Raw genomic sequence first — 21,681 nt, 5'->3', positions numbered from 1 at the left:
TGTGAATGATCTGACTCTCGATTTGCCCGCCGGATGCCGCAATTACCATTGCACTCAGTTGATGACCATATAAACACGCGGTATCCAGCCCAATCGCATATCTACCCATCTGCAGGCGACGCTTTGCATCGTGTCCGAAGATCACCGTAGTTTTGGATGTTAACTTATCTTGCCACTGGTCCCATTGCATAACCCAGCTTTCTTCTCCAGGAGCCTCGGACGCTATGAATTTATCCTCATCGCCTGCTGCGCGGACAAGGCTCCGCATATGCATGACCGCGTACGGATCTTGCTCTTCAAGCGGAATACCAGGAACGAGACCGGCGTGCGCGATGACTAGAGTATCGCCGAGGGAGGATGTTAGGCTATGAGGTAGCTCAACGCGCAATATCAAAGGCAAAGCGGCAAGCCAGTCGAGCTGGGGCTTCGACAGTGCCAAAGCCGTACTGAGCGTTGCTGCGCTATGGCTTGTACTAAGGCCATTCGTAACCGATGCCTCGGAACCTTGCAGAGTACCGCTAAACTGATCGACCTCAGGGTTCCCCGGTATGGCTGAGCTGCCAGGCAAGCCTCCCGATGTTTGTTGCTTATCCCTTGTGACTTCGATCTCTGCAGACGCATGGAGAACCGCGTTTTCATGGTTGCCTCTTACTGCGCGGGCGCCGAGCTTCATGGCCAAGTCAACAACACCAGGACTATCGGGTCCTTTATTGACTAGGTCGCCAACTAGAATAAGTTGATCTCCTTTGTGTCGGTCAAAACCGACTTTGTCTAGGAGCGTCTCTAGTGACTTTCTCATTCCATGGACATCGCCTACAATGACTACGCGTCCACTGGCAGAGCCATTTTCAGAAGATAATGGGCGGGGCTGCGAAATAAAATTGGGTGGCAGATCCGAAACAAGCGTAGTGAATGGAAAGATTTTATTGGAAACGGCCGTTGGTGTCATTGGATCAGCATGAAGGCTTCAAAAGCGTGAAAAGGGTGGTATTAGGCGCTTATTGTCAACACGGTCTGATCTCAAGCCGTAAGATGAATGAATTTCGTGCCACAATCTGACGCATTACCCAGGGTAGGGTGCGATAATAATGGCTATTTATAGAGTAATCCAATGCGCAATTGCGTGTTTTGATGCAGGACTTGAATTGATTGGGAGAGGAAAGAAAGAGAGAGTGAGGCGACCTGCCTAGTGGTGAGTCTGTCATGTCACGTGAGTAATGATCTCTGGTTGGTGGATTGGGCACCCAACATAAAGGTGCTTTTTGGTGCATGCTGCCACCACCCCATGGACAGGGTGCGTACATCATGGTGTGAAACCCCATCAGAAGTGTGGACACACTTGTGGGGCCATATATATTCCATTTTGATAGTTGACGCAGGATCTACTTAGCCTACGAAAACAAACCGAGATACTTACTCAATGGGTGGCTCTCACTGAACTGTTCATGCAGCTGTTTCCCTCTCCTGCCCACCCTCATCTGTCCTCCTGGCCGAGCTCATAGCTTTTGATAAAACCAATGTCTAAGACATAATAAGTTTTCTCTACTGTGTACTTTGCAATACTAGCCTGTGATGTCTGAACGGTGTTGGAAGGGAAATGTAAGCGAGTATCAGGCATCAGAACCACCCGCCTTGTCAGAGTGAGGGACTTACCTGTTGTGCTACCTATTCACATGGAAGGTTGGACGGACTCGTTTCTTGCAGGTGCGTATCCATGCAGCAGGTAGTGCTTTGGTGTTTGATTTTGCCAGCTTCAAGGCTGATCGGAGTCTTATTAAACCTGTTATACATGTGAGAGCAAGCGAAAAAGCCAATTGAGTCTCTATGAATTGTCTCAGTTGAGCAGTATTGCGGAAGGAATCTTGTAACAGTCTGCTATGCTTGCTTCAAGGCAGCAGTTAATGTCTTTTCCGCAGCTCTTTGTTGTGGATAAAGATCCCGAGCCCATAAATAGAGTCATCTTCAACTTGCTGCGAACTCTAAAGCCAAGCTCACCCGTCTGTAGAACAGTATCGATATATACCGGGCACTCATCATGTCTTCCAGGAATAACCTTGGGTAAGGTAGGCTGGGGTTGTAGTATTCGAGGCCAACTTCGATGTCCATCCCTCTTGCCACACAGTTGTGAACAAGGCTATTTGCTCGATATTTAGTTACTCGGATCATATAATGATTTCCGGTTGAGTAGGTCGGAAAATGGTACTTTAGTATCATACAGTGTTCCATCATTAGACCAGGTTTATGAATCCTCTAAACGTAGTTGATGCAGAAAAAATTGATAAAGATGGCAACTCAACCACAGTTTCTATTATATATAACATCAATCCTCGCAAAGCCAACCTCCCAATTGGTCACCCATCGGTGGGAGGTAGCAAGAGGGAATATGAACCAAATTACAAGGATGGACCAGGCATAACCGCCGTTGTGTTTTCCGACAAACCAAATCAAACAGATATTCGCATGCCAATCTGAAATCATTTGACCGAGATTGTCGTCTGCGGAATTCGCTGTAAGCTTTCCAGCAACAGCCGACAGCTCTACAGAGCCCACGCAAACACACCAGCCATGACACCGGCGACAGCCAGCATAGGCGAGCTAAGAGAGCCAGCAGCATTGGTGTTGTTGACATCCGCAGCACCAGTCCCGCTGATAGAGGCACCAGAGCCACCAGTGGTATGCGACGCCCCAGTGGACTTGGCCAGGGAGCCGGTAGAGGTCGAGGTGCTAGTCGCGGTGGAAGTGCCGCTGGACGTCGTGGTCGTCGTATCTGTAGTGGACTTGGCAGTCGAGGTGGACGTAGTCGATTTCGAAGAGGTGGCTAACGTTGTCGACGAGCTCGAGGAACTACCAGTCACATTAAACTGCTCCGACTGGGCCAGAATACCCGTGTTGTGCCCATCGTTGGCCAAGAGGTTGATCTGATAGCCACCTCTGGTAAACAGAGTAAGTATGTGTCTCGTGTTGCTGCTATACCCCATACGAGACGACGAAGACTTACCCGTTGGAGAGACCAGAGATACCATCCACAGTATAGGAGCCATCCGAAGTGTCAACATCAGATGCCAGCTTCTTTTCAACAGGTGGGTACACAGCGTTGTTGACCAGGTACAGGTCAAAATGGGAGGCGTCAGTGCTGGATTTGTGGTCAGCATGTTTTCCTCAAGTACTGCAGATTATTGGGGGTTAGGCATACTCGACGGACGTCCATTTCACCTTGAATGAGTTGGAGGGATCAACTTCGGCGAACTCTTTCGGCTCCGTCACCGTGAGCGCTAGCAGACTGGTAAGCACCCTTTCAGAATTGGTAATGCGGATAAAGCGGCGACTTACCTCCGACGGACGCCACGAAGGGAAGGATGGAAGAGACAACTGACAAACGCATATTGGCAAGAGGTTACTGAATTAAACACAACACCGGAGTTGGATGGAAAGGGGTTGCATGGGGGAAATTAGAATGACCTATATATACACAGGATTTTCGACCAGGCTGTAAGTGGAAGTAATAATATGATTCACATGGGAGGATTTGAAGATACCAGAAACGGCCATAAAGTAAAACAGCCCGCTCTTCCGGGTTCTATATTAACCGACTGTGTGGTAATTATGGAGTCCAGGGAGGGCTGTTCCGGTATATCATGTTTGCGCCCACATTCTGGAATCCAAAACAAATGCCCTTCCAGATAACCTACCAAGTGTGTCCGGGCGTGGTGAGTGGAGGGATATGTCTCAGGTGGATCGGAATGAGGATCATGTTGCAGAGCCAGTCTGGAGCGGATTGGCCCCAGGGGACGATAACGACAGAGTCTTCATACGATGTACCGTGATTTGGTTGAATCAATGTCTTGAATCTAGAGTATTTTTAGCACCAGATGTCTCGGGGAAAACCGAAGGCCTGCTGATTGGTAGTATTAGTAATGCGTTTGTTCGGATCCTTCCAACCCGATAGTCCTTCCGTCGAGCTGTAGCATAGCGAATTATTATTGAGAACATCCTGATAGTCGGCTAGAACTGCATTATAAATATAGAGTATCGCAACGCCGAGTAAAAGTGTTGTTTATACCGTTGTATGCCTTATAGTCTACTGAGCAGGTTGGTCAAGTATCAACTACTCAACTGGCGGGGGCATCTGCCGTGCTGTCGGGCTGAATGACTTAGACCCTTCCTAATAAAAAGCGGGCCACCTGGCCACCATCTGCTCCCGCTCTTCACGCCGAACTTGCTTCTTCCCGGGCCGTGTTCCTACGATAATCGGCATAACCCGAAAACTCTGGAAGCGACCCCTCGTACTAGAACTAAGCCCAGTGATATTACAGATAGCGGCAGAAGTACCATAACTGCCTCTTCCCAAGTGAGAAAGGTCTGCACCTGGTGTCCGACGCGTCCCTAGAGGTTTGGTAACCGAGGGCGAAGGGTCTAACCGTGCTATGTCTACAGATAAGGATGCAGGGTAAAACTCCGGACCTCCAGTCAAAGCATTAGCGTAGAAGTTAGTTTATTCGCGGTGATAAGACGATGTTCTCCACGTGCACTGCCCCTTGCTTTTGTAGAACACAGGGTCCTACGACTATATCTCTACATTTCCATCTCTATTGTACATAATCCGATCTCTTACAGCCAAGTTTTGCCGCCCCTAGGGGATTGTGAGATTCACCAATTGCGACATTTTAACAGCAAAAGAGTATCGGAGTTCGGCGTCGGACAACTCCTCTTGCAACCTGGTTTTTCCTAGTTTGATCACTAGCGTACGATGCGTATCACTCTTCCAGGCAGTGCCTGGTCTCTGCAGCACGGAAAGGGGATGCGTCGAACTTAGTCCCCTGGGACTCGAGATAGGCCCCAATCGCCAAATATTCTCTTCTGTTGTCACAGATCCTGGGCTACAGGGGTCTACATTGTCCACAACTTTGCTGTGTGATGGGGATTATGTCTCTGTTTATCAATAATTAATCTAGCTATCGCACTCATCCCATCTACATATAAGAACGAATCTAGTTTCTATGCCTTATCTTACTATATCGTATTTGTTGGCTCCGAACAACCTAAAAACTTTACTTGGTCTGTCATCTGCCAGTGAAGAGCAGGAAAGAAAAACACGCTATATTTATGATCGTGCCACCAAGCACAAAATGAAGACAAATAATATCCCTGAATCGAAGAGAAGGACCAGCGACCAAACCCTCTCAATACCCTCAACAACAGCAGAGAAAGCCATTAGATTAGCCTTCCAAGGTTAATATTCACCACCCCAAACCGCCCATCCGGAGGACAGAAGACCTGCTCCCTTCCAGTGGCCGGTCCCTCCTTCCAATTAAACAATGCCATGGACCGCACTCCGTAGCAGTCCCCACAAACCTAACGGACCTGATCAAATGCGGCTTCTCGCCTTCCCCATGCTCCCTGATATACTCGAAGAGGAAGACGTGCGCCCCGGGCTTAAGAGCTGGGATAAGAGCCTGCAGGGAGCTGGGTGCCTCACGATGGGGTCGGTCAGTCGTGGAAGACCATGTTAAAGACGAAGAGGTCAGCCTACGCGGGCTAGGGGATAAAGGAGCCATGTTCAACGAAGAAGAGACGATATTCATATCAGCGGGAGGTCTACATTAAAGACTGGTTTCGTCTTTAGAAGGTCTTGGTCGGTTAGGATTAAGTTGGAGAATATACTGGCGAGGGGGACAGCGTCATAGGCGGCTGAGCCTACCCACCTATGGAACCGATCCCTTGTGAGCCGTGTTCTCAAGCCCCCTCTCCGGATGACCTCTTTCATGGCAGGTATCGAGGCATATCGCTAAGGAGAAGGAAAAGGAACAGGCATACACCAACCACGCTCGTTTCCAGTCGCTTCCCCATCCAACGCATCGACCAGCACATCGCACAGATAGGAAATCTGCTTAATGTATCGCATAAATTCAACAGAGTTCCTCTCCTGCCGTCTTTGTTCTATGTTCCATTCACTCCCCTTCATCGCCCAGCATTTCCTATAAAGTATTATAAGACCCGTAGATATCCACCCGGTTGAAAAAGGAAACGAAGTCTCATCCAGATCCTGCCGGAATTCCACTGGGTTCTTTCATCCCCTCAGCAACTCTGCTGCGAATATTATGTCTAGACCTTCGGCGGGGCCAATATTGAACAGTCAGGCCTACTGGAGAACGCTAACGACCCGTTACGGTCCATCAGTGGGAAGTCCTGGATACATAGGCTCAAAAATGCACGTTTAGTATTATGCCACTGCGATTGGGCCTGCAGTCTAATTCTGCCGTCGAGAGACCCTTGTAATCTTTTGTCCAGACCGAGAAATCCAGAAACGGGGCCGCACTGACCGCTGATCATCTTCGGGTGGCAACTTTGTCGGCACATATGGCAAATGACGCGGGATGGTAAGATGAATTCCAAGGGATCGGCAGGGACCTGGCCTTTGAGCGCGCACATGGCACAGGGGGCGTGGATACATCTTTTAAGGTTAGCTTTACAACGGCACAGACCTCCACATTAATCTCCGCTGATTATCAACAGTCATAGCCATTGCAGGTAATGTCTTCGACATGACTGCGTAATAGCCGTGGAATCATACACGACCAACCTTGGAAGGACCTTGTAGCATTCATTATCTGTTGTCTTGCACTACTCCCTGGCTTATTCGGCTTTGAGGCCAATTATAAAATGGAGCTCACCCAGCCTGTGTCCTTCCAGCCCGCTCCCTCTGATTTCTTTCCATTCTATCCCTCACTTTCTCTCCCTTAAGCAAGGAAAACAAGAATTAATCTCTTCATCATGCAGTTCCTTACTATCGCCGCCGCCATTGGCCTGGCCTCGGTTGCCGTCGCCTCGGTATGTCAAGCTCTACCCCGCGGGGGTCCGTAGTGTTCAATTGCTAACGGCTCTCTACAGCCTCCTCCCTGGGCTGGTGTTCCTCAGGCGCACCCGACTCCCAGCGTCACCCCGAGCTCCAGCGCTATCCCGAGCTCCAGCGCTACTCCCAGCTCCAGCGCCACCCCCAGCCCCAGCCCCAGCTACTCCTGCAACTATCCCTCGGGCTTCCCTCTGCCCTCGGATGCTCCCTTCAGTGTTCCCCCTCCCTGGCAGTCTGGCTGCCCCGGTGAGGGTCAAGGACGTTAAATGGGCGAAGTTGGCTGAAATAAATATGGGTTGATGGCTTGCGTGCATTCCGGTGGAAGGTAGTGCAGCCCGATCTCTCCACAGCATAGAAATGAAACCTCAGGCTCCCGCTTTCCCCGCTATTGCAACCAGAGCCGCGTTCCTATTATTCATTCTGTATTGCGTCTGGTTTCCTGCTCAATTCATTTCTCCAATTGGATCGGCACCGCCTAGGCCAGAGCAGAGTGTCCGTAGAGGAAGACCACAAGTCAATGACTAATACTGCTCATATCATCTATCGGACCCAGTACCCCACCTTGTCCACGCCATTATCCTGGTAGACCCGCAAACTTTGGCCTGCGAATTTGGTTCGCGCACGAATCTGGTCCCGTATTTGGTGAAAAAAGGTGGAACGATACAAAACTATGTCGCCAGTGCCGAAACCCTAAGAATAAACCCTAAGGCTATTGGCTGAACAGCATCATCTTCGGCACCTATACCACGTAAGCTCAACGAATTCTTCTCATCTGGAGGCAACGGTAACCTCAAAAAACTGATGATGGCCTTAAAATATTGAGCAAACACACAGGATCAAGGAAAAACCGTTTCTGGCGCCAGAGGCTGTCATTTTCGGCCCAACGCAAAATTTGAAGCTATTGAAACCAATTGGCCCTCCATGTTGTCTTTTTATAGAGCCTAAAACATTTATATATCTTAGAAAGTGAAAGTGAGAAAGGTGATAGTTAAGGGATGCCCGGATATCAAGATCTTGAACACCATTATAAGCCTCACAGAGTCGACATTTATTCTGTTATTAAGATGGCTGTATACCGAAGAACTTTTCCCCAGGAAGGTTTAGGTGTAGGGTTGGGATGTTACACTAAGAGAACTTATAAGAAGACTGTCGGTGTCGTATGGTATTCTTTTAGTCCTATCTTTGTCCTGGACTATTTGTTGCTGGTATACGCTCATTTTATAGATTTTTATAAGTGGAGAGCATTTTGCTCCAAGAAATATAAAAAGTAAAAGAGCTTGCTGCCGGAAGATAAAGTACCTATTGTAAGAATCACAAGCAATCAATATGGCACTGAACGGACTCGTTGGAGACTGAGGGACAACAGTGCTCCTTTCCCCCGAAAACCAATACGCAGTGGAACAAAATAAACCGGCATATTTTTGGATTTAAAATACCTACAGTTAAAAAGCTTAACTAAAAAGTTTAACGAACATTAAAGTCCTTGGCCTTGGGCATATCAATTCCGCATGCATCACCGAAGCCGTTTCCCATAATATCACTGGTCCACCCTTAGATTGAACCACCGGAACGGATAGTAGTGACTCGGGAGCTTGGTGGTTTGGTCACAAGAGCGTCCAAATTGGGGGTTGTGGCGAATAGAGTCCTCCAGAGAAGCAAAGTAAGCTCGCTGTATTCAGAATCGCCGTGCATGCTTCCTCACACCAAGGGAGATTCGAGCGAACTGAATGATATCATGGACTTTATTGTGAGCCGTACAGTAAATGATCTAAATCCCCAAGTCACTGTCGTAGGAGTAGTGTAAATATAACACTGGTTCTTGTACGTATTACTCGGTTGAAGTGATAAATCTTCCTTTGGTCCTCTCACATTCCTTTTGAGCCATACGGCAGCTACAGTATCACTCTATAATGGATCAGAAATTCTCGCAAAATGCCTCTCACAATCCAGATGCCATTGCAGTCGAGGATGGCTCCCAGAAATGGTCCTATTCGGACGTTCATCGCGAGGTTGAGCGACTCTCGTCTATCCTCAAGTCCTTGAAACTCCCCACTGAAGCACCTATTGGTATTATTGAAGAGCTGGGTTCGCCCATTGTTATCGCCCAACTGGCTGTCATCCGCGCAAGGCACACCTGCTTGCCCTTAGACCCATCGTTGCCGACAGCTCGTCTGCGGGATCTGCTTACTGAGGTTGGGTCCCAATATGTCCTGTCGAACAAAGACTGCTTTGACGAAGTTCTTGGGGTTGAGGTTATTCCTATTACTCGGAAGCCCTTGGAAAGCGGGTATCCTGCCAAAGCCAGCAGTCAGTCTAATGGGATAGACCAGGGCCACCAGGGCAAGAAGTGCGGGTATCGGAGTCATATTCTATATACCTCTGGATCAAGTGGAAAGCCGAAAGCAGTGCAAATTCCCGAAATAGGTATCTTGAATCTGGTCTCTGACCCTCCCATCTTGCTGCAGAAGTTGGATCGGGTGGCAGTGATTAATAACCCTGGCTTCGACGTTTCTCTATATGAAATCTTGGTTCCCCTAGTGGTCGGGGCTACTATTGTCGTTGTGCCTCGTCCGGTCATCACCGATCCTTTCAACGCGCGAGAATTCATTGCTGAGAAGAAGATATCAATTGTTTTTCTCACCGCATCACTCTTCAATATCATTGCTCAAGCATGTCCCACGACTTTTAGGGGGGTTCGGCATGTGCTCACAGCTGGTGAAGCTGCCAACATAGCCGCCATGACAGCCGTTCTCGAATCATCCGGGCCCCCCAAGAACCTCTGGAACACGTACGGACCGACAGAAACCCTCGTCTTCTCTACTCTGCATCCTGTGACACCATCGGAGCTTCAATACAGCAATATAAGTATTGGAAAACCATTCGGGGACACGAAGTTGCTGCTCGTTGACTCGGAATCCAACCCGATAACCGAGCCAGGGAAAACTGGCGAGATTCTTCTTGGAGGTCCATCATTGACTCCGGGGTACATCGGGCGCCCAGAAGAGAATGAGTCGCGCTTTGTCATTTCTACAAACGGCACTCGTTACTATAAAACCGGGGATTTAGCTCGATGGCGCCCTGATGACCCAGATCTGCTCGAATTTGCTGGTCGGGTGGACTTACAAGTGAAACAAGGCGGATTCCGAGTTGAGTTGAATGAGATCGAGCAAAACCTTCTCGCCAGTAAGGCACTGTCAGCGGCGATTGTGGTGCAAGTCCGTCCATCCGATGACAGTGACCCGTTTCTGGTCGGCTATGTCATCCCTGCAGCTTCCAACTCCGTTCGCAAGCGACAGCTCGTGGAGCATATGGAGAAGCGAGTCCCAGATTACATGGTCCCCAGAGACTTCGTATTCTGTTCAAAGTTCCCAATCACAGAGCATGGCAAAGTCGACCGCAAAGGGCTCAAGGACCGTTATTTGCAGCACCAGGAACAATCGAGAACAGATGAAAATGTCAACGGCAAATCGTTGGACCTCGCCGCCCAGATCCGCAATATTTGGTCCTCTCTGTTGAACATATCGGAAATCAAAGAGTCCGATGACTTTTTCTCTCTCCGGGGCACGTCCATCCAAGCGGCCTCAATGATTTCGACGATTCAGAAACAACTCGGCAAGACTATCTCGATGCGTGCCCTCTTCGAGAACTCCCGCTTCAAGGACCTTGTTCAATACATTGAAGAGTATGCAGAAGGGGGTAATGCGCCGGACGACACCGAATCCTGGCTATCTGATGCTGCATATGGCGAGGAGGTAAGCCCCGTTCCCGACTGGCAGGCGCCCGGCGAAGGCCGAGTCTTCATGACCGGCGCCACCGGCTTCATCGGCGCCCATTTTCTCAATCGACTACTCAAGATGGACACTGTCCGAGAGATCATCTGCCTAGTCCGCCCGAAGAACGGAATGTCCGCCCGAGAACGCGTGCAAAGTGTTCTGGAGCGGTACGATCTGTGGGACAGTTGCAAGGACGCCATCACCAAGATGACGGTGCTGCACGGCGACATCACCAAGGGCCAATTCGGGTTGACGGATGAACAGTTCGCCTGGTTGGTTGACCGAGCCAGCGTGGTGTTCCATCTCGGAGCCAAACTCAATTTTTGTGAGCCGTATGATGCCCATCAGGAGGTCAATGTGATCGGCACGAAGAATACGTTGGAGGTGGCCGCGCGCGGCCGCCGGAAGACTTTCCACTACATGTCTAGCATTGATACCTGGGGCACCACTGGGCTGACACTGGAGACGCGGCGGCTCCTCGAGGATGAGCCGCTGGAGCCTCATCTACCGAGCCTACGCTATGACACCGGGTACGCGGCCAGCAAGTGGGTGGCCGAGGCGGTTGTTCGTCGCGCGCGCCAGCGCGGCATCCCGACCATCATCTATCGTCCAGGGTTTGTGATCGGAGATTCGCGTTATGGACATGGAAATCCTGATGATTTCTTCGCCCGGCTTATGGTAGGTACCATCCAGCTAGGCGCATTCCCCCGGTTGCCGAACCAACGAATGGAGTATGTGACGGTCGACTACGTCTGCAGGGCCACCTTATATATAGCTTCCTGTAGGAGGAACCTAGGCAAGTCGTTCAGCCTCGTGGCGCCGGACCCGGCCGACTCCGTAAATCTCGAAAAAACCCACTGCATCATCAACAAGGCAGGGTATCCGGTCGAGCTCGTCCCGTACTGGGAGTGGGTGCACCGACTGGAGAAGACTGATGGCCAGAACCCGCTAATGCCTCTGATGCCGCTGCTGCGAGAGCCAGTTCTCGGCGGGCTGTCTCGGTTCGAGACCAGCCGCAACACGCCGCATTACACGAGCTTTAACACGGTCAAGGCGCTGGAGGAAGCACCGGATATTCGGTATATTCCGCTTGACGCAGGGATGCTGAACCGGTTCTTGCAGTTCTGGGACCGGAAGGGCTACTATCATGTCTTGCGGAAGGATTCTGGGCCCAAGGAGCGAAAAGTAGTGAGATGAGCACGATAGCTTTTGTACATACACGCGGGAAAAAAGTGGCTTCTGTTTTAAGTGCAGCTAAGACTATATTAGGCAAAATGCTTTCTTTTATATTCCAGTCCAGCTATAGCCCAGTGATACTCGTCACCGTGGCGGCCCCAAACCCCCGCCCTTCTGGGTGTCTTGAATCAACACGAATGGACAATTTTGGTATATTTTGTCTACGATATTATCCTATCGACCGCTGCTGGGAGCTTTACTTTTATAGGTATCAGGATGCTGGGTCTATAAGGCCAATACTAAGCCCGCAACGGTCTGACTCAGCTCCCAATGGTTGAAATAGTGGACTTGACAGACCCTGAGCTGCATAATTCTGCCAAGAGCGTCCTCTGGAAACGTACGAATAGTATACTGCGCGAGCGGCAATAGAATCGTACGGAAAAGACGGGCCGCCCGTCTTCCCGTACCGCAACTCGCAGTGGGCCACCACACCATACCGGTGCGGGTTAGAAAATCTATAGTAGGGTCCATTATCCCCTTGTCTGGAAAGACCAGCGATTGTGTGCCAATTAAGCGTCATCTGCCCCCACGCCCCTATTCCCAACCAACAGGATTGGTTCTTCCATAAACAATGACTGAAAATGCGCCGAATCGCGTTACAACTGGAGTCCTCACCGTCAAGCTCGGCGGGTCGCGCGGATTGAGGCTACCAGATGCAACTGCCGACAGGTGGAAGGAGGAATAGCGCCCTTATGTGATCGCAGAGTACCAAGGCTTCCAGCTCTCCTCTGAGGCCCTCTGCAGCCTCCCCGCCAAGGGAGTCGTCTCCTGGGTAGCTTGGTATTGCCCTTTCAAATTCGATCTCCCTCCGTCGTTGTCATCGTCGTCGGAAATCGAGGAGGAGCAGGAGGGGTTGCTTACCTTGTCGCTACTTATTCGTCGTCGCGAACCTGATCCAGCGAGCGCTCTATCCCCCTCGCGGGAAACATTTGGACCTCACTGCATGTCGCTTGGATAGGTCAGGCTGAATCCGTTCCTGGCCGGTTCTGGAACACAAAAGGTGGATGTCCTGGATGGCACGGGGCTAGTGGAGCTAGAAATATCCTACACCAAGAACGAAATTCCGCCTGTGCTCACGAGCAAGAGTTGGAAAGTTCGTGAAAGAAATAAGTGTTCTAGTAACGGCAACTTTGTCTATGTCCAAAAGAAAGACTCGTGCAGAAGCTATGGCATGGAGATCATTGACATACCTTGCTCTGCCCACAAGCAGCACAGTGGTGAAAACAAACCAGGTATAAACAGCCTCCGCGCCGGTATCCAGCACCCTTTTATCGCTCCGCTTACGTTTGCCTTGATCTCTTTGGATGGCAGATCGGAACTCCTTTCACCGCTCGGTAGCGGAGGATACCTTTCTGACCATGTTCAGAGAGATCGACGATTCGGCATCACTAAAGCGAAGTATTATGCTGCAGAGCTGGTTTGCGTACTGGAATACTTGCATGCAAAGAATATCATCCTTGGTAGTCTAAATATGGAAGACATTCTCCTCGATTCCTCGGGCCACGCCAGTCTCTGCAAGCCGAGCCTCTTTGCACTTGACCTGTGTAAGGACAGGGACTGTATTGCGCCCGGCACATCGGAATATCCAGCTCCCGAAATCCTTCTTAACAAGAGAAAAGCATCTCGAGCTGGCGATTGGTGGAGCCTGGGGATTATTCTCCATGAGCTTTTGACGGGCGCTCCACCATTCTACCACAAGGATGAAGAGGAGCGGCGGTATAGGATCATCCACGATGACCTCCAGCTGCCCATTAGCTTGCCATCAAGTGCAAACAATATACTCACCAAACTGCTTGATAAAGACCACACGCGTCGCCTAGGAGCCCACGGCCTCGCTGAGTTGAAAACGCATCCTTTCTTCCATGGCTTGCATGGGGTGAATGTATCCAGCGCAAACTCGAAACGCCCTTTAAACCCCACGACGATATAGTGGTCTTCTGGCGCGAGCCACACACATACAAGGTGAAAGACCATCCGAAGGGGGAGTGGCGAGAATTCGGTGGAGCAATATACGAGATGCTGGGCACTGCGGAATTTCCGTTACCGCGTTATATAGGGCCGACCACCGGTGACAAGAAGACAAGCAATGCTGATACGGGCACTTCAAACGAGCAATGGGAGTTGATATGGGCACCGGGGGGCGGGGAATTATACTTCCAAAATCGGTCCCCTGGCCAGAGGGTTCTAGCCAGACGCGAAGCTGCGAGGCGGGGAGAAATCTGTCCGCCAGTCATGTCTGAACATCCCACCCAACGCCAGCTGGAGGAAGCTCTCGCGGCAGCCTTGCAAGCCGGATACGGCAGCGACGTCTTCTCTCAGCTCGTCAGTTACGACATGAATCTCGACATCCGAATGAACGACTTCAAACATAGCCCTGGCAGATGGATAACGCCACTCGAGTGGGCCGTCGAACAGGAAAGGCCAGAGCTCGTGCTTCTATTCCTTGATCATGGCGCCGATGCCGACTTTACTATCCCCTCACAAGAGGGGCCAGCCGTCGTAAGAGCCGTGAGACGGAAATTGCAAAATCTGGTAGAAGCTCTCGTGCAAAGAACAACTCATCGAGTCTCGCGCACTAGGGCGCTCGCACTTGCAGTGGAACAGCAAGATATCTCTCTCGCGACGATCTTGCTTTCAAACACCGGCGTGGCCTCCGACTTTGGAAGAATCCGACCGACCTCTGCCCCCCAGTCCATACAATTGGGACTACGACTCGAATCTATCCCGAGTATTCGAGTCGTAGTCCCAATTACTATAAAAATATATAATATTATAAAAATTATAAAAATTATAAAAATTATAAAAATTATAAAAATTATAAAAATTATAAAAATTATAAAAATTATAAAAATTATAAAAATTATAAAAATTATAAAAATTATAAAAATTATAAAAATTATAAAAATTATATATTTTTATATATTTTTTAACCTATATAGTAGCCTGTAGATCTAGTAATATAGATTATAGTGCGGTACGGGTTATTTATCTAGAACTCGTAAACCCGCGCAGATCGAATTCTAACCCTGCGGGTTCTACCCAACCCGCACCGCGTGTATCCCTAACTGAGGGCAGGATAGGTTATCCCCTAGGGTGTAGGGTAAGGGCCGTGAAGGTGCTGTTTGGGACGTGGATATATTTGCAGAGTGGTGTGAGGGTGTTTTCCGCGTTAGGATCTCCGGACCTGATGATGACGATGTGTTTGCGAGTTGCAGCGTGAGTCGTACCGGTAGCCTTGGGTCCCATAGGTAGCGTTCGCCATCCAGAACGATAGATAGTTGGCTTCGGATGTATTATTCTCCACCTGGTTTCAAGTCGCATATCATAGCTCGGCTGCTCGGGGCATCGTAATTTGGCTCTACTCTCGGACTACCGGCCCGAGACTTAGTATCACCTATTTGAGGGTATAGATACGATCTGGGGCCCTCGTTAGCCTTACAGCGTTCCTACTCCAGTCCCACCAGTCATGCCTTTGTTCAACAAGTTATACACCCAAGTCCAGAAAGGCGCCTTATGCAAGGTCAGTGAGCTCAGTATCTATCATCACTCATATCGTGAGTATCACAAAGAGAGTGCTAACTTCTCCAGGCCTTTGGGATCCGCTTAGTCACTGATCCTGCGGTAGTGCAACTTGCCAAGAATGGTGGATTTGATGCTCTATTTGTCGATTTGGAGCATTCGACACTATCACTTCGAGATGCAAGTGCCATATGCGCTGCAGGATTGCAAAACCACATCACGCCATTCGTTCGAGTACCTTACCAATGCGGATACGGCTTTGTCCAGCGAGTACTAGATGGCGGCGCAATGGGAATTGTCTTTCCACACATTCACACTCGGGGTAAGAAATCACCAGAACAGAGTTCAGAAGAGTGAACTGCTAACTCTGTGTGTCTTGGCTCATAGAGGATGCTGAGGCTGTGGTCAAAATCTCCAAATATCCGCCCCTGGGATGTCGGTCTATGACAGGCCAACTGCCCATCTTCGGCCTTCGACCGACCCCTATCGACACGATTGTCAAAGAAACAAACAATCAAGCATCCAGCGTACTTCTCATGATCGAAACCAAAGAGAGTATCGATCATCTGGATGAAATATCATCAGTCGACGGGGTTGACGTGCTTCTGGTCGGATCTAACGATCTTTCGGTCGAGCTCGGTGTACCGGGCCAATTCGACACCCCCGAATTCCGAACTGCGCTGGAGAAGGTGAGTCATGCTTGTCACAGGCACAAGAAGATATTTGGACTGGCGGGCATCTACGATGCGCCCGAGATCCAAGGTTGGGCCGTGAACACTCTGGGAGCTCGCTTTATCCTGGGACAGCAGGATTCCGGACTGATTGCAGGAGGCAGCAAGAAATGCGCCGAGAGCTTGTCCCGAATTTGCGAGTTCTAAATGTCTTGTGGGCATGGTATTTGTGTGATTCAGAATCAGTTCACCAGCTTGAACAATCTCGGTAGCAAGTCTGACGTCTGTGACTGGTTATTGATAAGTAGAACAATTTTATAGAAGTATCTTGAGTTCTTCCTCTAAAAGATCATTGTACTCAATCAGCTTCATTTTGTCAAACCTTGGCAGAGGCTTGTTTCTTCGAGAACAGCCAACCCATAGGACACGCTCCAAGGTGTGCTGAAGGCGAACAAGAGTGATGCGGTTTCCGAGGCGCCGGGGGAGCGAGATCGGCCGAGGTCACGTGTCATCTAGACTAAACCAGCTCGGACTACCATCCCGCTTCCACCGAGCAACGCCTTCCTCGCTCCCATATCCCCCGTGCGGGTCAGGCCAGACGCATAATACCCATGAGAGATAACGGCGAAGCGTCACAGGAGGAGCGCCGTCGGCGCAGGCTTAACGCGTATGATTCAGCCCCCCCAGGGTGCCAGAAAATATGGGCGCATCCCCGACGCATCCGCTGACTCTTGCACCCCAGATGCATCGCCTGTCGCGACAGAAAGGTCCGCTGCTCCGGCACTCAGCCTTGTGCGACCTGTGTTCGACGATCAACAACCTGTATATTCGGCCCAGATGACCGTAAGGTCACTGTTAGTGAAAGGTCTGATGCCGTTTCCTCGCTCTAGAGTCTAGTGGCTCATACGCGAGTTCACATCTAGGTTCCTGAATAATTTGAAGCGGAAGGCTTCTCAAAATGAATTAGGTGAACATAGGAGACAGCGACAATTATCGTCCGATCAGCCAAGTGTGGAACTCGAAACCAGCACCAGCTCAGTGCCCCTGTCAAGTATACACCCGACTCTGGCGCATGGACTCCAGGTCTTCTGACGACTAACACTTATCGCAAGATGTAACAGCACAATGCGCCACCTCATTAGAGAGACCGGGTATCTCTGGGTATTTGACCCAGTGCCCCCCTGCCGCCTCCGACAGAGAAACACACATCTCAAACCCCCTGGATTCAGGGAAATCGAGATTCTTCGTGGATGAAACTGGACGAAGAAGTATGTTTGAAACCTTATGATGTCGAGTCGTTGGTTTTAACGTCATGTTCCGCCATAGGGTTTCTCGGACCGTCCTCAACGTGGGCATATACTCGACAAGTGATAGTGGATATCAAGAAATATTTGAACCAGCCGGATTCACCTGACATGCCTATCCATACGGATGGTAATGCATATGACTTTGACTGGTCATCGGCTGAAGATAAACCTTTCAGCAAGCGTGAACTACCTTCATTTGACCACGCTCTATATTTGATGAACACCGTCAAATTCCACATTGGTCAACTATATCACCTCTTCGACGAAGCCACCTTCACTGATGGCTTGCATGCATTCTACCGCGGCCGCACTACCGAGATTCCTCATTTCAATTTGTGGTACGTTCAGTATCTTCTTGTCATTGCCTTCGGGAAACTGTTCCTAGTGCAGAGTGCACCGGAGGACGCTCCGCCGGGTGCAATTTTCTTCGCTAGGGCAATGAAGCTTCTTCCAGATATCAAAGACCTTTACGACGACATATTGATTTCTGTTGAGATCCTATGTGGGATATCATTTTTCCTTCAATGTATCGATCACAGGAATGCCGCATATGTTTATGTGAGGAGTTTCCAGTTCCCGTCGCATCCCTATGGATGTAGCTGACTCCCATTCAATATAGCTCGGCATTGCCCTCCGAATTGCTTTAACGCAAGGGCTCCATCGTGATGTTGATGTTGAACCTTCAGCCGAGCATCTACGTTCCCGTTATAGCTCAATTTGGTGGACTTTGTACATCCTAGACCGGAGGTTCTCCTCATTAATGGGCGCGCCTATATCCATCCATGATTCAGATGTCACAACGAGTTTGGTCAATTCTGGAATGGCGGACCATAGGTCAGAAGCATTGGCAATGCATGTCAAGCTGTCCAGGATTATCACGAGTGTGCTCAACTGTAAGTTTCTAGCGATGCAACAACGCAGACTTTTTTCCCTTTAGTTGATATGCTGACCATAAAATCGTTCAGCCGTATACGGACTTGATGGACGGCTGAATAGATCTTTTATAGACAGTGTTCAAAGAGTTCTGATCAGCCTCGCAGAACTTGCACCTGAACTTCAAAGTCGCTTCGGTTTAAGTGGCTCCAGCGATGAAAGTATATCAAGGGTTGCTGGCACCTTGAATCTGTGCTATCATCAGGTATCTTCTTTGCTCTCTCTAACTCATCGTCAATCCGAAGTATTTGACTGAAAAAGTTTGGTACAGTCCGTTGTCCTCGCTACCCGCCCTGTGCTTGTTTATATTCTCTTCGAGAAACTCTCAGCCGGGTCTGCGGGTCGTGCGGTAACAGAACCTATTAAGGCTTTGATTAAAGCGTGTTTTGAGTCAGCGGAGAAATCGCTTCGTATTCTCACTGCGCTACGTTCACAAGATCTTCTCGGTATGGCTTCGCACCCTCAGTTCAAGCCAGCACTCTGACGTTCTACAGAGGCGTTCCTGCCGTTCGATATCGATTGCGCCCATTCGTCTGCGTTTGTGATTCTTCTCATAAAGACGACTGGCCTTGTTCCAGACATCGCAGATTGTCAAATCTCCTACGTAGACATCGCCGTCCTCATTCTGAATACAATGATCCAGAGGGGCTCGGTGACCGCGCAGCATCGTTTATCGGAGCTTCAAGTCCTACAAAACCTCCTGATGCTTCATTCAGAACGTAGTAGAGTACCCCAGGGACCTGAGTCTACCGATGCTGTTTCTGGGAACGGTCCTATTCCCAGGGACCCAAGGACTGATGTCGATGTCGACCAAAGCGGCATCGAGGCTTTTTCCTCATTCACTTACTATGTCGATGCAGTCGGGGACACAGGTCTGTCGTCCACAGAGATGCTGGAAGTTGCACGTCTGCTGGAATGGGGAAACATCTGGGCGGAAATGCCTTCGGGAGAGACACAGCAACAGCAACGGTCGTGGGGGTTTTTCCAAGACGTTGGCCGTGATCAAGAAAACTCGTTGGTGTGAAATAGTTGGCCTGTAATCACCTTTTCTTGTCTAATGTGTCTTTATTCTATGGATCAACTCGTAGTCTGCGCAATGTCGGGCATGACTCACCCTTTGCCATGTATTCAGTCGCACTGCATAGTTTCTAGTAGCCTTACATATCGCGATCTGATTAAGTAAAGGAATGCGGCATTCGATGCCTGTCCTGAATTCTTTTACAAATAGATAAATGAGCAATATCTGCTACAGAAACCAAAACGCCGATAGTGAACTGGTGGGCTCTTATCTTCGCGTTGGGAAATGCGTCTCCTGATGGCATTCGGGGTCGGATTCCGAAACCGAGCCCACGCAAGTTCATGCTGCTGCGTTAACCTCGGCAATCAATTAGATATTTTATTATGACATATTCATCGATGAACATTTGGAAAATCTTCGAGGAGCCAATTCGAGTTACCATGTTCGAGAACGTGCAACAGGGTCCAGCGGACCCTATGTTTGACTTGAAAAAGGCGGCCGACAATGACACATCTTCCGACAAGATTGACCTAGGGGTCGGTATATATCGGAATAAAGAAGGATGTTATCATGAAATGAGCGTCTTGAAGGGGGTGAGTCTTTCGACAAGATTCAGGGCCCCAGGTAACCCGTGTTCTGACAAGTTGTGCATGATACAGGCTAAAAAGACGCTACATGAGAGGAACCCTGGGCACGATGTATGATCCATGACTGTATCGCAGGGTGACTTTCCTCCGAAATATATACATTAACATACATGATAGTATGAATGTACAACCGGAAACGCAGACTTCTTGAAGCGGGCCGCCAAGGTGATGTTTGGAGAGCACAGCCAGGCGTTAAAGTCCGGCCGGGTACGATGTCCTCCCAAAGTCCGGATGTAGATGCTCCTGTGGCATGTCCTGACGATATGCTTATAGATTGCATCCGTTCAGACCATCTCCGGCACGGGTGCTAACCATCTCGCGGCCTTATTTCTGTCGAAATGCGAAGGGTCTCCAGCTGGGCCCGTGTATATAGGCACCCCGACCTGGGGGAACTATGAGCCTCTCTGCTCCCTCGTGGGCTTGAAAGTGGTCAAGTATCCATACTATAGCCCTGAAACGGCTACGGTTAATTTCCGAGCGCTACTGGAGACAGTCGCGCGAGCACCGCCAAATAGCGTCTTCATCTTGCAAGCATGTTGCCACAACCCCACCGGCGTTGACCTCTCCAAGAGCCAGTGGAAGCAGCTCGCTGCCGCAATGAAGGCCGCGAGCTGCTTCCCACTCATGGACATTGCCTACCAGGGCCTTGGCGGCTCGATGGAAGACGATGCGTACGCAATTCGGCTTTTCGCCGAGATGGACTTTGACATGTTAGTCTGCCAGTCGTTCTCCAAGAATCTGGGGCTGTATGGAGAGAGATGCGGTGCGCTACATGTTGTCTGCGCCTCATCCACGGCTGCAACTAATGTTTATGATCAACTGCGCTGCTTTATCCGGTGGGAATTCTCCTCGAGCCCTCTCTATGGATCCCGCTTGGCCGACATTATTCTCGAGAGCCCATCATTGCAAGCTTCCTGGTCCGTCCTACCTCATCACAGTCAGTACTGTCTCTGATTCCGAAACCGAACCAGGTCTACCGAGCTGTGGCATATGCGTCAACGCCTGCTTAGTAATCGGCAGCAGCTCTTTGAAGCGTTGAAAGATGTGAGAAAGAACTACGCTATGAATGAGTTGCACCTTGGCTCATGACATTCATGATTAGGTTCCCGGCAATTGGGATGTCATCCTAGCCACTAAAGGTCTATTTTGGTGCGGAATGTCCTCCAGAGAAACATCTATGGACTTTACTAAACATATCGACATGCCCACAGTTGCCTGCCTTTAACGCAATACCAATGTCGCCAGCTTCGCACCAAGCACCGAATCTACCTTCCAGACAACGGTCGAATCAACCTTTCGGGTCTGAACCCTTTGAATATTGGCCGCTTCTCACGTGCGATCGCTAGTGTCCTTCTGGATGAAAGCTCCCGTTTGTGAACCTATGCCGTGGAGTGATTGGAACCCTAGGCTTTATTAAATACTACTATATGATGGCTCTCGTTCAATAATTCCCTATCACCCCGTATATCTTCCAGTACCTAAAAGAACAGGCGTACAGTTACCATTGAACTTAATCCTTCCATTCTAGATAGGCACATCACTACTCCAACTTCAGCCGTCCATAACGCAGTACCAAGGTGGTAGCTACTCCATAAGTCGCACCACGTTACGGCGATGATGGGATTACGATTTCGCTTTCCGAGGCATGGAAATCACCGATAGACAGGCAAAACACCCACTTATTGAAGCCGAAAATGAGCGAGAAAGAGTAATCGATGCTCGATACC

At 49.7% G+C, this 21,681-nt stretch overlaps 6 protein-coding genes across 6 annotated transcripts; 5 read left to right on the top strand and 1 right to left on the bottom strand.

Annotated features, from left to right (window-relative positions):
• Positions 1–2,537: 2,537 nt before the first annotated feature.
• Positions 2,538–3,382, bottom strand: ATEG_09034 (GPI anchored serine-threonine rich family protein; the record flags this gene model as incomplete). Its single annotated transcript, XM_001217655.1, has 4 exons — positions 2,538–2,931; positions 2,999–3,133; positions 3,194–3,272; positions 3,331–3,382. 4 exons carry the CDS (start codon positions 3,380–3,382, stop codon positions 2,538–2,540), a joined length of 660 nt encoding a protein of 219 aa, XP_001217656.1.
• A 5,378-nt stretch (positions 3,383–8,760) lies between these two features.
• Positions 8,761–11,820, top strand: ATEG_09033 (uncharacterized protein; the record flags this gene model as incomplete). Its single annotated transcript, XM_001217654.1, has 2 exons — positions 8,761–11,354; positions 11,409–11,820. The coding sequence occupies 2 exons, from the start codon at positions 8,761–8,763 to the stop codon at positions 11,818–11,820; spliced, it is 3,006 nt and encodes a 1,001-aa protein (XP_001217655.1).
• A 1,210-nt stretch (positions 11,821–13,030) lies between these two features.
• ATEG_09032 (putative protein kinase) lies at positions 13,031–13,789 on the top strand (the record flags this gene model as incomplete). Its single annotated transcript, XM_001217653.1, has 1 exon — positions 13,031–13,789. The coding sequence occupies one exon, from the start codon at positions 13,031–13,033 to the stop codon at positions 13,787–13,789; it is 759 nt and encodes a 252-aa protein (XP_001217654.1).
• A 1,536-nt stretch (positions 13,790–15,325) lies between these two features.
• ATEG_09031 (HpcH/HpaI aldolase family protein) lies at positions 15,326–16,256 on the top strand (the record flags this gene model as incomplete). Its single annotated transcript, XM_001217652.1, has 3 exons — positions 15,326–15,379; positions 15,448–15,700; positions 15,766–16,256. The coding sequence occupies 3 exons, from the start codon at positions 15,326–15,328 to the stop codon at positions 16,254–16,256; spliced, it is 798 nt and encodes a 265-aa protein (XP_001217653.1).
• Positions 16,257–17,174: 918 nt separating this feature from the next.
• Positions 17,175–19,313, top strand: ATEG_09030 (fungal specific transcription factor domain-containing protein; the record flags this gene model as incomplete). The annotated part of the gene is made up of 6 exons (XM_001217651.1): positions 17,175–17,295; positions 17,376–17,914; positions 17,976–18,249; positions 18,364–18,494; positions 18,561–18,735; positions 18,784–19,313. 6 exons carry the CDS (start codon positions 17,175–17,177, stop codon positions 19,311–19,313), a joined length of 1,770 nt encoding a protein of 589 aa, XP_001217652.1.
• A 434-nt stretch (positions 19,314–19,747) lies between these two features.
• Positions 19,748–20,908, top strand: ATEG_09029 (uncharacterized protein; the record flags this gene model as incomplete). The annotated part of the gene is made up of 3 exons (XM_001217650.1): positions 19,748–19,900; positions 20,072–20,161; positions 20,228–20,908. 3 exons carry the CDS (start codon positions 19,748–19,750, stop codon positions 20,906–20,908), a joined length of 924 nt encoding a protein of 307 aa, XP_001217651.1.
• Between the last annotated feature and the right edge of the window lie 773 nt (positions 20,909–21,681).

This window comes from Aspergillus terreus, genomic scaffold, assembly GCF_000149615.1.
Source record: "Aspergillus terreus NIH2624 scaffold_14 genomic scaffold, whole genome shotgun sequence".
Taxonomy (NCBI): Eukaryota; Fungi; Ascomycota; class Eurotiomycetes; order Eurotiales; family Aspergillaceae; genus Aspergillus; species Aspergillus terreus.
Note: the sequence above shows the minus strand (reverse complement) of the source record. Positions and strands in the feature narration are given on the sequence as shown.